A 13574-nucleotide genomic window follows, 5' to 3' on the forward strand; every position below is an offset into this window, starting at 1 on the left:
CTTAAGTGAAGTAAGTAAGAAACACACATCCTACTGCATTTCTGAGATGTTGACGCTGGTTTCTCAAATTATTCTGAACCTCCCAGCTCCAAGTGACCCATTTCCTTGAGATTTATTCTTCTGTCTGACATGGTTATCTTTTGATCCTACTAAAATGTCTCCTGGAAAGAATGACATGGCAGGGCGCCTGGGTGGCTCGGTCGGTTAAGCGACCGACTTTGGCTCAGGCCACGATCTCAGGCTTTGTGAGTTTGAGCCCCACGTGGGCTCTGTGCGGACAGCTCAGAGCCTGGAGCCTGGTTCGGATTCTGTGTCTCCCTCTCTCTGACCCAACTCTGTTCATGCTCTGTGTCTCTCTGTCTCAAAAATAAATAAAACGTTAAAAAAAAAAAGGGGGCCCCAGCCCCCATGCACCAGAAGCTTGGGCTTTTTCACAGGGAAGGAGACATGGGACCGGGAGCAGCCATTGTGACAGGCACATCAGGACAAATCTACTTGGAGTTTTAGAAAATTTCTGGGTCCCACTCCCTGAGATTTTAATTAATTGAATTTCAATATATACTCTATTAATATTTTAATATAGCTATAATCGTAGGTAGGGTTTCATGTGATTTTATCCTGCAACCAGTTCCCTTCCCAACCAGCTTCTTTTTTGTTTTCTCCTCAACACTGACCCACCTCCTTCCTCCTCAGGCAAGGACGTTGGTCTGATATGCTGCAGTGGCTGCCCGCTTCAGCCCTGAGTCTTGGCGTGAGACACGTGAGTTCTTTCATCTGAAAGCCTCTGCCTTCTGACAGATGTACGTAAGCTAACACTTCTCTAAAACCGACTGAAAACTCACCTCCGTCTGGAAGCCTTCCCTGCTGAGTTCTTTACTTTGCACTGCCCTCTGTGTCACAGATATAACTGGGGCTGTTGAAATGTAACCAAGAAAGTGTTCTTAGTCTTTGTCACGTGTGGGTGAGTTCTGGTTCTTCCCGTTGGGGGCAGCATGGACTTGTGGAGAGCAGGGACTCTGGAATCTGGCATGAATCTGGGACCACTCCTGAGTTCTCAGATTCATTCTGGCTGTCCTTTGTCACCTTGGGACTGCTGCTTTATTCTTGTGGGTTGTCATCTTCCATCCTGGCTTCTCCAGGCAGCTGTCCCTTCGGTGCTTCCTTTGCTTAGAGTGGACAGAGGGCTCCTTTAACTTGAAAAGCACAACTAAGATCATCCTATGAGTCCCACCATTTACCATAGTGTCCTCATCGGTCAAGTGGGGATAATTATAGGGCCTTCCTCACTGAATTCTTGCAGGAATGAAATGAGATCAGACATGTTTACTGGACTTGGCACATGGCGAGTTGTGGCAGATACTTTAGACTGGTTCTTTCAAAATCCATTCCAATTTCTTTCTAGCTTAGGAAGCTAAATACTTGGTACATTTCTCAAACTCCCTTGCAGCTCCGATTTTGTTTGTGATTTAGATGCCATTTGTGTGAGACAAATGTGAACTCTGTAGAGTTCTGTAGAGTGAGAGCTCTGAACTCTGTTGAAGGAGAGGCAGGCGTGAAGCATCCATTTTGCTGGTGCTGATCATGGCAAAGGCAACATTATTCTGGAGCCAGCAGCTGATGGTGGCAGCTTAGCAGTTCTGAATCTTCTGGATGGTGGCCGAGGCTGCAGCTTGCTTGTCAACCCCGTTCTCCAGTATAATTTTGGAAGTCATTCCTGGATGTTTAGTCTAGAGCATATTTCTTTTCTCTTCTTTTCTTTTCTTTTCTTTTCTTTTCTTTTCTTTTCTTTTCTTTTCTTTTTTTTTTACATTTATTCATTTTTCAGAGACAGAGAGAAACAGAGCACAAGTGTGTGTGTGTGGGGGGGGGGGGGAAGGCAGAGAGAGAGGGAGACACAGAATCTGAAGCAGGGTCCAGACTCCAAGCTGTCAGCACAGAGTCCGATGCGGGGCTCGAACTTACAAACCGTGAGATTATGACCTGAGCCGAAGTCAGATGCTTAACCGACTGAGCCACCTGGGAGCCCCTAGAGCATATTTCTTAACTTTCCTAATGATTCTGTGAACTCTCCATACCCTTCAATAAATCTCTTTGTGCTTAAATTGATAAGAGTGAAACGTGTTGTCTGCCACTAAGAAAACTGACCAATATATAAGTCTTCAATGAATATTAGCTGTTACATTTTAGCTGTTATATTTTTTTTAGCTGTTATTCAATGAATATTAGCTGTTACATTTAGCTGTTATATATTAAAAAATTTTTTTTTTTTAATTTTTGAGACAGAGAGAGACAGAGCATGAATGGGGGAGGGTCAGAGAGAGAGGGAGACACAGAATCGGAAGCAGGCTCCAGGCTCTGAGCCATCAGCCCAGAGCCCGACGCTGGGCTCGAACTCACGGACCGTGAGATCGTGACCTGAGCTGAAATCGGCCGCTTAACCAACTGAGCCACCCAGGTGCCCCATTAGTTGTTATATTTTTTTTATATTCAAATCCAAGTTTGTTAACATACAGTGTAATAATGGTTTCAGGAATAGAATTTACTGATTTAATCACTTACCAGTGCTCATCCCAACAAGTGTCCTCCTTAATGCCCCTCACCCATTTAGCCAATCCCCCCCACCAACACCTCATCAGCAACCCTCAGTTTGTTCTCTGTATTTAAGAGTCTCTTATGGTTTCTCTCCCTCTCTCTTTTTATTCTATTTTTCCTTCCCTTATGTTTATCTGTTTTGTATCTTAAATTCCACATATGAGTGAAATCATATGATATTTGTCTTTCTCTGACTTACTTTGCTTAGCATAATACACTCTAGTTTCATCTACATTGCTGCCAATGGCAAGATTTCATTCTCTTTGATCACCGAGTGATATTCCATTATATGTTACTGTATATGTATGCCACATCTTCTTTATCCATTCATCCATGGATGGACATTTGGGCTCTTTCCATACTTTGGCTATTGTGGATAGTGCTGCTATAAACATTGGGGTGCATCTGTCCCTTCGAAACAGCACACCGGTATCCCTTGGATAAATACCTAGTAGTGCAATCGCTGGGTCATGGGGTAGTTCTATTTTTAACTTTTTGAGGCACCTCCATACTGTTTCCAGAGTGGCTGCCCCAGTTTGCATTCCCACCAGCAGGGCAAAAGAGATCCTTTTTCTCCACATCCTCACCAACATCTGTGGTTGCCTGAGTTGTAAATGTTAGCCATTCTGACAGGTGTGAGATGGTATCTTATTGTGGTTGTGATTTGTATTTCCCTGATGATGAGTGATGTTGAGCATGTTTTCATGTGTCTATTAGCCATCTGATGTCTTCTTTGGAAAAATGTCTATTCATGTCTTTAAAACTTAGTTAAGGGGCGCCTGGGTAGCGCAGTCGGTTAAGCGTCCGACTTCAGCCAGGTCACAATCTCACAGTCCGTGAGTTCGAGCCCCGCGTCGGGCTCTGGGCTGATGGCTCAGAGCCTGGAGCCTGTTTCCGATTCTGTGTCTCCCTCTCTCTCTGCCCCTCCCCCGTTCATGCTCTGTCTCTCTCTGTCCCAAAAATAAATAAACGTTAAAAAATTTTTTTTTTTTTTAAATAAAAAAAAACTTAGTTGAAGGCTTGGTAATAAAGCAAGTGATTACATTTCATGAATGAACATTTTTTTTAAATTTACATCCAAGTTAGTCAGAATATAGTGCAACAATGATTTCAGGAGTGTATTCCTTAGTGCTCCTTACCCATTTAACCCATCCCTCCTCCAACAACCCCTCCCGTAACCCTCAGTTTGTTCTCCGTATTTATGAGTCTCTTCTGTTTTGTCCCCCTCCCTGTTTTTATATTATTTTTGCTTCCCTTCCCTTATGTTCATCTGTTTTGTGTCTTAAAGTCCTCATATGAGTGAAGTCATATGATTTTTGTCTTTCTCTGACTGACTAATTTCACTTAGCATAATACCCTCTAGTTTCATCCACATAGTTGCAAATGGCAAGATTTCATTCTTTTTGATTGTCGAGTAATCTCCATTGTATTTATACACCACATCTTCTTTATCCATTCATCCATGGATGGACATTTGGGCTCTTTCCATACTTTGGCTGTTGTTGATAGTGCTGCTATAAACATTGGGGTGCATGTGCTCCTTTGAAATAGCACTCCTGTATCCCTTGGATAAATGCCTAGCAGTGCAATTGCTGGGTCATAGGGTAGTTCTATTTTTAGTTTTTGGAGGAACCTCCACACTGTTTTCCAGAGTGGCTGCACCAGCTTGCATTCCCACCAGTAGGGCAAAAGAGATCCTCTTTCTCTGCATCCTCGCCAACATCTGTGGTTGCCTGAGTTGTTCATGTTAACCATTCTGATAGGTGTGAGGTGGTATCTCATTGTGGTTTTGCTTTGTATTTCCCTGATGATGAGAGATGTTGAGCATTTTTTCATGTGTCGGTTGGCCATCTGGATGTCTTCTTTGGAGAAGTGTCTATTCATGTCTTTTGCCCCTTTCTTCACTGGATTATTTGTTTTTTGGGTGTTGAGTTTGATAGGTTCTTTATAGATTTTGGATACTAACTCTTTATCTGATATGTCATTTGCAAATATCTTCTCCCATTCTGTCGGTTACCTTTTAATTTTGCTGATTGTTTCTTCGCTGTGCAGAAGTTTTTATTTTGATGAGGTCCCAATAGTTCATTTTTGCATGAATGAACATTTAAAACTAGCTACTAGGTAAGACCACATACAATTATTTCTAGAGTAGCACTGTGCTGTAGAGCTTTCTTTAATGAGGGAAATATTCTATACTTACATCCAATATGGTAACCACTAGTTATATGCGGCTATTGAGTGCTTGAAATGTGGCTAGCATGACTGAGGAACTTAACTTTTGATTTCATTTCAATTCACTTAAAATTTAAGATTAAATAACCATGTGTGGTTGGTGGCTACCATGTTGGACAACACAGAACTTAAGAGTCTCAGCCTGACTCTTTCACAAGGGTCTTTTACAGCCCTCTCTTTCTCTAGCCAAGAAACTTCTTCAGTCAGTTCTTCCTCAATCCCCAGTCTCCAGCCACATCGTAATAATCTACAGAGGTGCAACATGCCCACAACAATGACAACTTTTATATGGTGAGTTTAGGGTCTCATTGTCCCCAGACTCTATTCTAGAAATGCATATTGGCTTTTTATTTACGCAGTGAAATTTTCTGCTAAAATGCAATCTATTTTGAAAGGCAAATCTCATCCTTCACTTAAAAAACGAAAACTATTTCTTGTATTTTTAAAAATATGTATTTCCCATCATGTCAGGGGGTTGAGTTTCCAAACATTGGAGTCCTAAATCAGTTAGACAAGTGATTCTCACACTTTGCTGCATATTAAAATCACTATGATAAAGTAATTATTTGCCAGCCATACTTGAGGCCAATTAAATTAGCATTATGGAAAATGATAAAAGAGAACCAAAACTTTATCTGCAACACTCTTTTTTTTAAAAAAGAAGAAAATACTACTTTTTTTATTAAAAATAATTTAATGTTTATTCATTAAAGAGAGAGAGAGGGAGAAAGAGAATATGAGTAGGGAAGGGGCATAGAAAGAGGGAGACACAGAATCCCAAGCAGGTTCCAGGCTCTGAGCTGTCAGCACAGAGCCCGACGTGGGGCTCAAACTCACGAACTACAAGTTTATGATCTGAGCTGAAGTCAGACGTTTAATCGACTGAGCCATCCAGGTGCCCCAGAATGTATTCCTGTATTAACTAGTAATTAAAAGTTAATAAAAATATAAGAAAAATAATGGTAGGATTTTGAAAGAGGTAATTTATTGTGAGATAAGATAAATAATTACAAACTTGATATTCAAAGCAAAACTTTTTTTTTTAAATCATTTTGGTTAACTAAAAACCACAAGGAGCCACAAAGCCACCTTCCAACAACTCTGTGAAGCTTCTGCAATACAAACATGCACAAAGAATGCATATCTCAGTGAAGCTCCTTTTCCAAATTGCCATTTTTACATGTTATATGAATAAACTGAAATAATAACCATAAACATTTTATAGACTTTCCTTCCCACACAACCAAACAAATGGATGTCCCAAGGGAAGCTGGGAAAAAAGACAATGATGTCCATGTTCAGTGTCAGATGGTTCTTTATTGTGCTTCCCGTCTCCCCCACAGATGTTCCCTGTGAATGAACTTGGCTCTATGCGATTCATACCAGAGTGGGATGGTCCCAAAAAGTTTGAAGAGAGGAACTCATACTTCCTGAAATGATTCTCTTTTGACATTAATTCAAATTTAGGAAGGAGCTGCCTAAGGCTTTTATAAATACCCACGAAGCATATGTGACTGAAGACTGATTTTGTTTCCTTCTGTCCTCTCGGTGCCTCTTTCATCTTACCAGAGTGATGCCATGACTTGGTTCATGACTGCAGTGAGTGACAGCTGGGGGCCAGCCCTTTCCTCCTGCCGTGATTAAAAAGCCGTAAGGCATTTCCCACCACTTGAGGGCCCAGGTGCTGGGCAATGCTGCCAAACACTTCCAACTTGATCAAAATATTGTAATTATATCCATTAATTCTGGATTAGATAACCCATTCAATAATTTAAAGTCGGAAGATACACAGAACATTAAATGACATTTGTTCTGTCTTCATCCTGCAGCTTCCTAGCTCCCTTCCTCTGTCCTACCAGTTTCTGGCGTGTCTTTTCTGAGATAGATACTTTGTGCAGAGTTAAAAGAACACATTTGTGGGGCACTTGGCTGGCGCAGTGGGTGGAGTTTGTGACTCTTGATCTTGGAGTTATGAGTTGGGCCCGAGATTGAGTGTAGAGATTACTTAAAAATAAAATCTTAAAAAAAATAATAAAAATACGGGGGTGCTTGAGTGGCTCAGGTGGTTAAGCGTCCTACTTCGTCTCAGGTCATGATCTCACAGCTCATGAGTTCAAGTCCTGTGTCGGGCTCTGTGCTGACAGCTCAGAGCCTGGAGCCTACATCAGGTTCTGACTCCGTCTCTCTCATCCCCTCCCCTGTTTGCGCTCTGTCTCTCTCTCTTTCTCAAATATAAATAAACATTAAAAATAAATAAATAAATAAATAAATAAATAAATAAATAAATAAATAAAATAAAAGAACACATTTATGTTTTCTTCCCCCCTTTCATTCTTTCATTTTACATTAATGATAGCACACTATACAAATACATTTTTCATTTGTTTATTTTTTTCTACCACCCCTGCCACTAGAAAGCAAGTTCCATGAGAGAAGGGATTTTATTCTTTTTTTTTTTTTAAGATTTTAATTTTTTTAAGTAAGCTCTACACCCAGTGTAGGACTTGAACTCACAACCCCGAGATCAAGAGTTGCATGTTCTACTGACAGAGCCAGCCAGGCACCCTGGGATTTTATTCTGTATAGTGTTGTATCTTTGGCATGTAGCATGGTGTCTGGAACATTGCAGTCTCTCCCTAAAAATCTGTTTAGTAAGCGAATGAGTACACATGCTCTTCTGCACCTGGCTATTTTCATTTTGGAGAGCATCTCGTTTCAGGACCTGAGGAAACTCCTCATTTTTTTCTCATGACCATATAGTGTTCCATTGTCTGGATTACTTACTATTAATCAGATCCCTACGGATGTTTATAAGTTTGTTTCCAATCCTTGACTATGAAAAATAATCCTTTCATTCATATTCATCCACAAATATCATGTGACACATGTGTGAGGATATCTATCTGTAAGAGAAACTCCGAAATCCAGAATGGCTGGATCAAAGGGTGAGGTACATTTGCCAACTTTTTTTTTTTTAATATTTATTTATTTTTGAGAAAGAGAGAGAGCACGAATGGGGGAGAAGCAGAAAGAGAGGGAAACACAAAATCTGAACTAGACTCCAGGCTCTGAGCTGTCAGCATAGAGCCCAACGTGGGGCTCGAACCCGTGAACCACGAGATCATGACCTGAGCCGAAGTTGGACGTTTAACCATCTGAGCCACCCAGGCTCCCCGTTGCCAACCTTTTTAAAGTCAAAAGTGCCTTGCCATGTCTCAATGGCATTACTGTGGTCTATGACAGGTGACTTGAACCCATGCTAGGGAAATCTATCATTAATGAAGTTGTTCTGGTTAGGCTTGACCTTATCACCACATATTCCTGTAAATCCAACAGAAAAACACCATACAGATTGGAACTGTTGGAACAATCCAGATGATGTATTGTAGAAAGAAGTGCACACAAAAAAAACACATACTCTATGATCCCATTTATATGCTGCTAAATCAAGGACAAACAAGTTAAATTTGTGGTGATAGAAATCAGAATAGCAGCTGCCCGAGGTTGGGGCATTGACTAGACAGGGGTACTAGGGAACTTTCTGAAGACTTGGAAAAGTTTGAATCTGGATTTGGGTGGCAGCATTTGCAGTTGTCAAAACTCACTGATCTATACACTAAAATATTAGCATTTAATTTTAGGTAAAATGTACCTCAATTTTAAAAAGTTCAAAGAACTGGGCTCTTGGAGCATAATGTGTTACTCTCTGTAGATTCTAGTCACATTGGCTTTTTAAAATTCCCAAAACACACTCCTTTTTCCTACCCAACAGCTTGCATATATGCTGTTCCCATGCCTGGAACACTTTTTTCCCTTTTACTAATACACAACAACCCCCATTCTCTCTGTCTCTCTGTCTGTCTGTCTGTCTCTCTCTCTCTCTCTCTTTCTCTCTCTCTCACATACACACATACACACACACACACACACACACACACACCTATCTTTTTATAATTCACTGTGCATCAAAATGCATAAAGCATAGATAATATCTGGAATGATTCCATACTGATAGAACCTATTTGAATTATTTTGCAAATCTCAGGTAAAAGAAATTGCACATTTCTCGGTTTTTGGGAGACTCAAAATGAAACTCGATCTCTACCTTTCTAGGTGAAGGTAGTTGATACAATACCAATCATTTCTGGCCACATAGCCCACTTGGCCTCCTGAGATTAGAGAAGTATCCATGGACTTAGAACATTCAGAAAAATTGGAGAAGGCTTTTAGTCCATGTGATGGTCAATGAGATGCTCATTGGTCTGTGTGGTTTACTCAAATTTGGAAGGCTTAGACTCAGAATCAGCTCAATCATTAGGACCCTCTTGCAGGATCCCAAGACCTAGAAGATGCTGAGGGCTCAGTCTTCCTAAGGCCACAGGCACCAACCCCTGTCCATTCCTGCTGCCTTCCAGGCTCCATGTATCATTGGGATGCAGTTCCTGTGGCTCTGGAACTTGCCCTCCCTTCATTCTCCCAGTGGATTTGCACTTGAAAGAAAGAGAGAGAGAGAGAGAGAGAGAGAGAGAGAGAGAGAGAGAGAGAGAAAGGAAGGAAGGAAGGAAGGAAGGAAGGAAGGAAGGAAGGAAGGAAGGAAGGAAGGAAGAAAAGTCCTGTGGAGGAGGACAGGTAGAGGGGGCTGGAGGAGATTTGAGGAGACCTGTTGAAGCTGGTAAGTCTCCAGGTTGGACTCAGCCTCAGCTCCCGTTAAATAGGAAATGGGAAAACTGGGAAAGGAGAAGAAATTTTTTTCCCCCAAGCTTCTAAGAGGTTTGCAAACAATTGGAGTAATTAAAAGTTCTCAGAAGTAGCCGATGGTGCCCTTTTCACCGAGGGAATGTGGGCCAAGCATGATATATTAAAAGAGAGGGAGCTGCTCTATTGAAGTTAAAAATAATCTTCTGTCACATGGCTAATTTGTTGGAATGCAGCAATTAAAGGGCTGTGGGCAGAGGGAGAGCTGGAAGCAGCTGGGGAGCTCACAGGCAGAGTGCACGCCCTGGGGACTATGTTTGCAGAGAGAGAAAACAGTGTCACAGCTGACTTAGGGCACCTTATCAGAAAACCCAGAAAAGGGGCAGGAAGAAGGAAAAGTGGGGTCAAGTTCAGAGCTATGACCTTTGGGCTTATCAGACAGTGAAGGGATGGGTCAGGACGTGTCACCTGTGCTCCCAGGATGCTGATTCATTCAGCAAGGATGAAGGCTTTTCAGCTCCCCCTGCACTTTGGAAATGCATGCCTTTGAATTCGTTTCAAAGGAATACATAACCCGAAGGAGCCCTTTGATCCTAAATCCATGGGAAAGCCAATCTATATGGTCTTGAGGGGAAAAGCTCACGCCAGCGGTACAAATCCTAATTTGGGGAGTTGGAGATTTTTTTTACGTTCTTGAGATTTGGGGAAAGAATTTTGAAATTTTGCAGTTGAAAGAGATTTTTTTTTTAAGTTATATAATACAGTACGAATTTTTCAGGTGAAGCTGGGTATGAGTCGCCAGTGTCTTCCTCTTCCTCCCAGAATCTCCTGCATTCCAACACACCCACACTACCTGTTTTCTCTCCAGCTGTGTGCCCTCTGGCTGGTGCTTTTGGTGGGGTTTGGGGTTTTCGAGGCGCTGCGAGGCAGAAATGGAGCCAACATGAAGAAGGAAGTACTGCCTCCCCAAATGCAGTAATCTGACGTATCTGAATCTCTTACCTCACTTGATCAATTTTCAAATGTATAAGGGGTACCGCTAACAGGGCTCTGAATGGCCAGTGTAGGCCTGGGCTTCAGAGTCTGACCACCCCTGGAAAGTGGAGGCCAAGTTCTATTATGTGGGCACATATGTTGCAAGGTACAGAAACCTACCTCACACACTAGCTTGAGGGGAAAGAAAAAAAAAAGGAAATTATGTGGTTCATTTATGTTTAGGTTTTCTTTGTGACTAGATTCAAGGGTTTAACACTGTCCTGAGGGCACCTTTCCACTTTGTTGGGCTCTATTCCTTTTTTTTTTTTTTTTTTAAGATTTTTCATTTTTAAGTAATCTCTATACACCCACCCTGGGGCTAGAACTCACAACTGGGAGATCAAGAGTCCCATGCTTTTCAGACTGAGCCAGCCAGGCACCTCTTATTGGCCTCCACTCTTGAGACTCCACTAGTCAGACAAAAGAGCGATGGACAGCCCCAGGCTTTACTTTTCTCCAGTTTAATATTCCTTTAATAACAAGGGGTCTTCCCCAACGTGCACCACCCCCCCGCCCCGCCCCGTGCCACAGGGACATGAGCTTCTCTGATTGAATAGATTGGATCACATGTCCCACCTGTAAGCAAGGGGAGGTGGAACATACTGATTGACAGCTTGCGTAGCTTCACATAGACTAGAAGAGGAACAGGTCCTCTGAGGAAAATGGGGGTTCTAGAAGAAAGAGAAAGACAGGCAGATATAAACCATTACCAGCAAAGTCCAGGACATATGTGCACTTTTCTGAGGTGGTGGTTTATAGCTTGCTTCATATCCTCAAAGTGTTCTATAATCCAAGAAATAGTAAGAACTTTGGGAGAGGAGAATGCTTTCTTCCCACTCCACGTATTTCTTTCCTGTAGAGGGTCATCAGCACTCATGTCCAGGCCCCTCTTTTTGCCTCTCTCCTTCTGCTCTTAGGGAAGGAGGAACACTAGGAGAAACCAGGCATGAGTCACCAGTGTATTCCTCTTCCTAGTGTCTTGGGACTATGATCCTGGGAGGGAGCACAAGTTCTTGTCTCACTCCTCACAGGGAGGGTGCCTTGTTCACTGCTGCCCGGGATTGGTAGGAAAGTCTGTTTCATTAGGGTACAAGGAATCCTACTGAGCCACATTTTCCAACCGAGCATCTAGCCATATTAGCAGATAATCCATCTCCTGACTACCTAGACCCCTAATTGACCAGAGCCTCCGTCGGTAGGAGGCATGTTGTCTTTTGAGGTCCCTTCTCGAAAGTCAGGAAGAACCACCAATTTAGAACATCAGAGACCCACAGGTTCATCTTCTCGCTCTCTCTTTCCTAGATGCGTCCCCCATGGAGGAGCTGCTTGCCTTGGGAATCCACAGGGATGGTGGGGCGCTAGGAGCAGGCTCAGAGATGTACAACAGATTTACGACAACAGGTGAGAGGAACTGGGATTATTTCACATGGAGGGGGAAGAGAATGAAGGAGGGGTGACTTACTAGTGGCCTTCACCAGAGCCGTGCTGAGCGTGAGGCATCACTGGTATTTTTCCACAGCCTCGCCCTGACCCGGATTGCAGTCCCACTCGTGCCCTTCTATGCCCACCTCTTGGAAAATAAATTGCTCCGCTTCCACAGAGAGGTGCAGGAGGTCAGGGCACACAAACCAACTTAAATAAAAGCACATTTTATTATTACTTCTTTTTAATCACAAAAGTAATGCACGATCTGTGAAAAGAACTAAAAAGATTCAGACGAGGACAAACGTGAAAATGAAAATAGACTCCAAGCCCTCAACCCTGATATAGCTATTGTTAGCCTTTTGGTCGATTATTGTCCAGCCTTTTTTTTTTTTTTTTTTTTTTTTACATATTTTAGAATTTATTCTTTATTTACAAAAAACATAAAAATACTTCAAATAAAACAGCAGTGTGGAGTGTCAAAGATGAATATAGTATATACTCTGCTATTTCTCTTGGCATTATGCTCTGTGAAATTGAATATTTTGAATTGAATACTATGAAATTGAATATTTTTAGTTGTTATCGCTGTCTTTTCTCTTTTCTGGCCTTAGGAATGGTTGACATTAAAGGCACTCGTTTGAGGGGCGCCTGGGTGGCGCAGTCGGTTAAGCGTCCAACTTCAGCCAGGCCACGGTCTCGCGGTCCGTGAGTTCGAGCCCCGCGTCAGGCTCTGGGCTGATGGCTCAGAGCCTGGAGTCTGTTTCCGATTCTGTGTCTCCCTCTCTCTGGTCCTCCCCCGTTCATGCTCTGTCTCTCTCTGTCCCAAAAATAAATAAACGTTGAAAAAAAAATTAAAAAAATAAACAAATAAAGGCACTCGTTTGAGAGGAAAGTACTGATACTGTGATACCCAGTTTAGAGATGAGGGACTCCCTAACTCCTGCTAGATTCCCTGGGGACTGGAACACTTTTCTAATAGAATAGGCAGCTTTGTTAAGAAGAGGAGGTAAAAGCAGTGGCTTCCAAAGCCAGGGTTCTTGGGGCACCGGGGTGACTCAGTCGGTTAAGCATCCTACTCTTGATTTCAGCTCAGGTCATGCTCTCACGGTTTGTGAGATTGAGCCCTACATGGGGCCCCACGCTGACAGCATGGAGCCTGCTTGGGATTCTCTCTCTCTCCTTCTCTCTCTGTCCCTTCTGAGCATGCTCTCTCTTTCTCTCTAGAAAAAAAAAAAAAAAGCCAGGATTCTTGGCCTTCCTTCTCTATTAGAAATATACACTGCTTCTACCCTTAGCCACTTTGGCCTCCCTAGCACTAAGATTTTGATTCTGGGAACATATAACTGCAAATGAACAAAGAGTCAAGGGAAAGTTCTTTATCAGCAAGAGAATTATTTTATTCAATGTGTTTCCTTACATGAATTGGGACAATAAAGGGAAAGAATGAGAAGAAATAAAAGGCCAGTTACTCAGGCCAGTTTTAATGAATCACCCCCCAGTGTCATTACCCATCCCCAGTCAGGAAAAGCTTGAGTTTTTCCATGCCAAGAAAAACAGAGGGCAGGAAGAAACAAATTACGACCTTGTTTGTGTTT

General features: G+C 42.3%; 2 protein-coding genes across 4 annotated transcripts in view; one reads left to right on the forward strand and one right to left on the reverse strand.

Annotated features, from left to right (window-relative positions):
* The window catches only part of TERF2 (telomeric repeat binding factor 2), a 40494-nt gene extending 38650 nt beyond the window's left edge, over nt 1-1844 (reverse strand). The window contains exon 1 of the mRNA XM_011290188.4: nt 1840-1844. The gene's annotated coding sequence lies outside the window, so the exon portion shown is untranslated. The remainder of the gene's footprint in view (nt 1-1839) is intronic.
* Nucleotides 1-12741, forward strand: part of NIP7 (nucleolar pre-rRNA processing protein NIP7) — a 63177-nt gene extending 50436 nt beyond the window's left edge. The window contains exons 5-7 of one of the 3 annotated variants that reach the window (XR_002738598.2): nt 694-800; nt 11857-11955; nt 12591-12630. Coding sequence is in view for 1 of the 3 variants with exons in the window: in XM_006941672.5 (XP_006941734.2) it covers nt 11857-11916 (60 nt within the window). In the remaining 2 variants the exon portion in view is untranslated. Of the gene's footprint in view, nt 1-693; nt 801-11856; nt 11956-12590 lie in introns of all 3 variants that reach the window. The other 2 variants (XR_006590431.1, XM_006941672.5) reach the window with 2 other exon arrangements.
* The last annotated feature ends 833 nt before the right edge of the window (nt 12742-13574 follow it).

The sequence above is a fragment of the Felis catus genome, chromosome E2, assembly GCF_018350175.1.
Source record: "Felis catus isolate Fca126 chromosome E2, F.catus_Fca126_mat1.0, whole genome shotgun sequence".
In the NCBI taxonomy this organism is placed as follows: Eukaryota; Metazoa; Chordata; class Mammalia; order Carnivora; family Felidae; genus Felis; species Felis catus.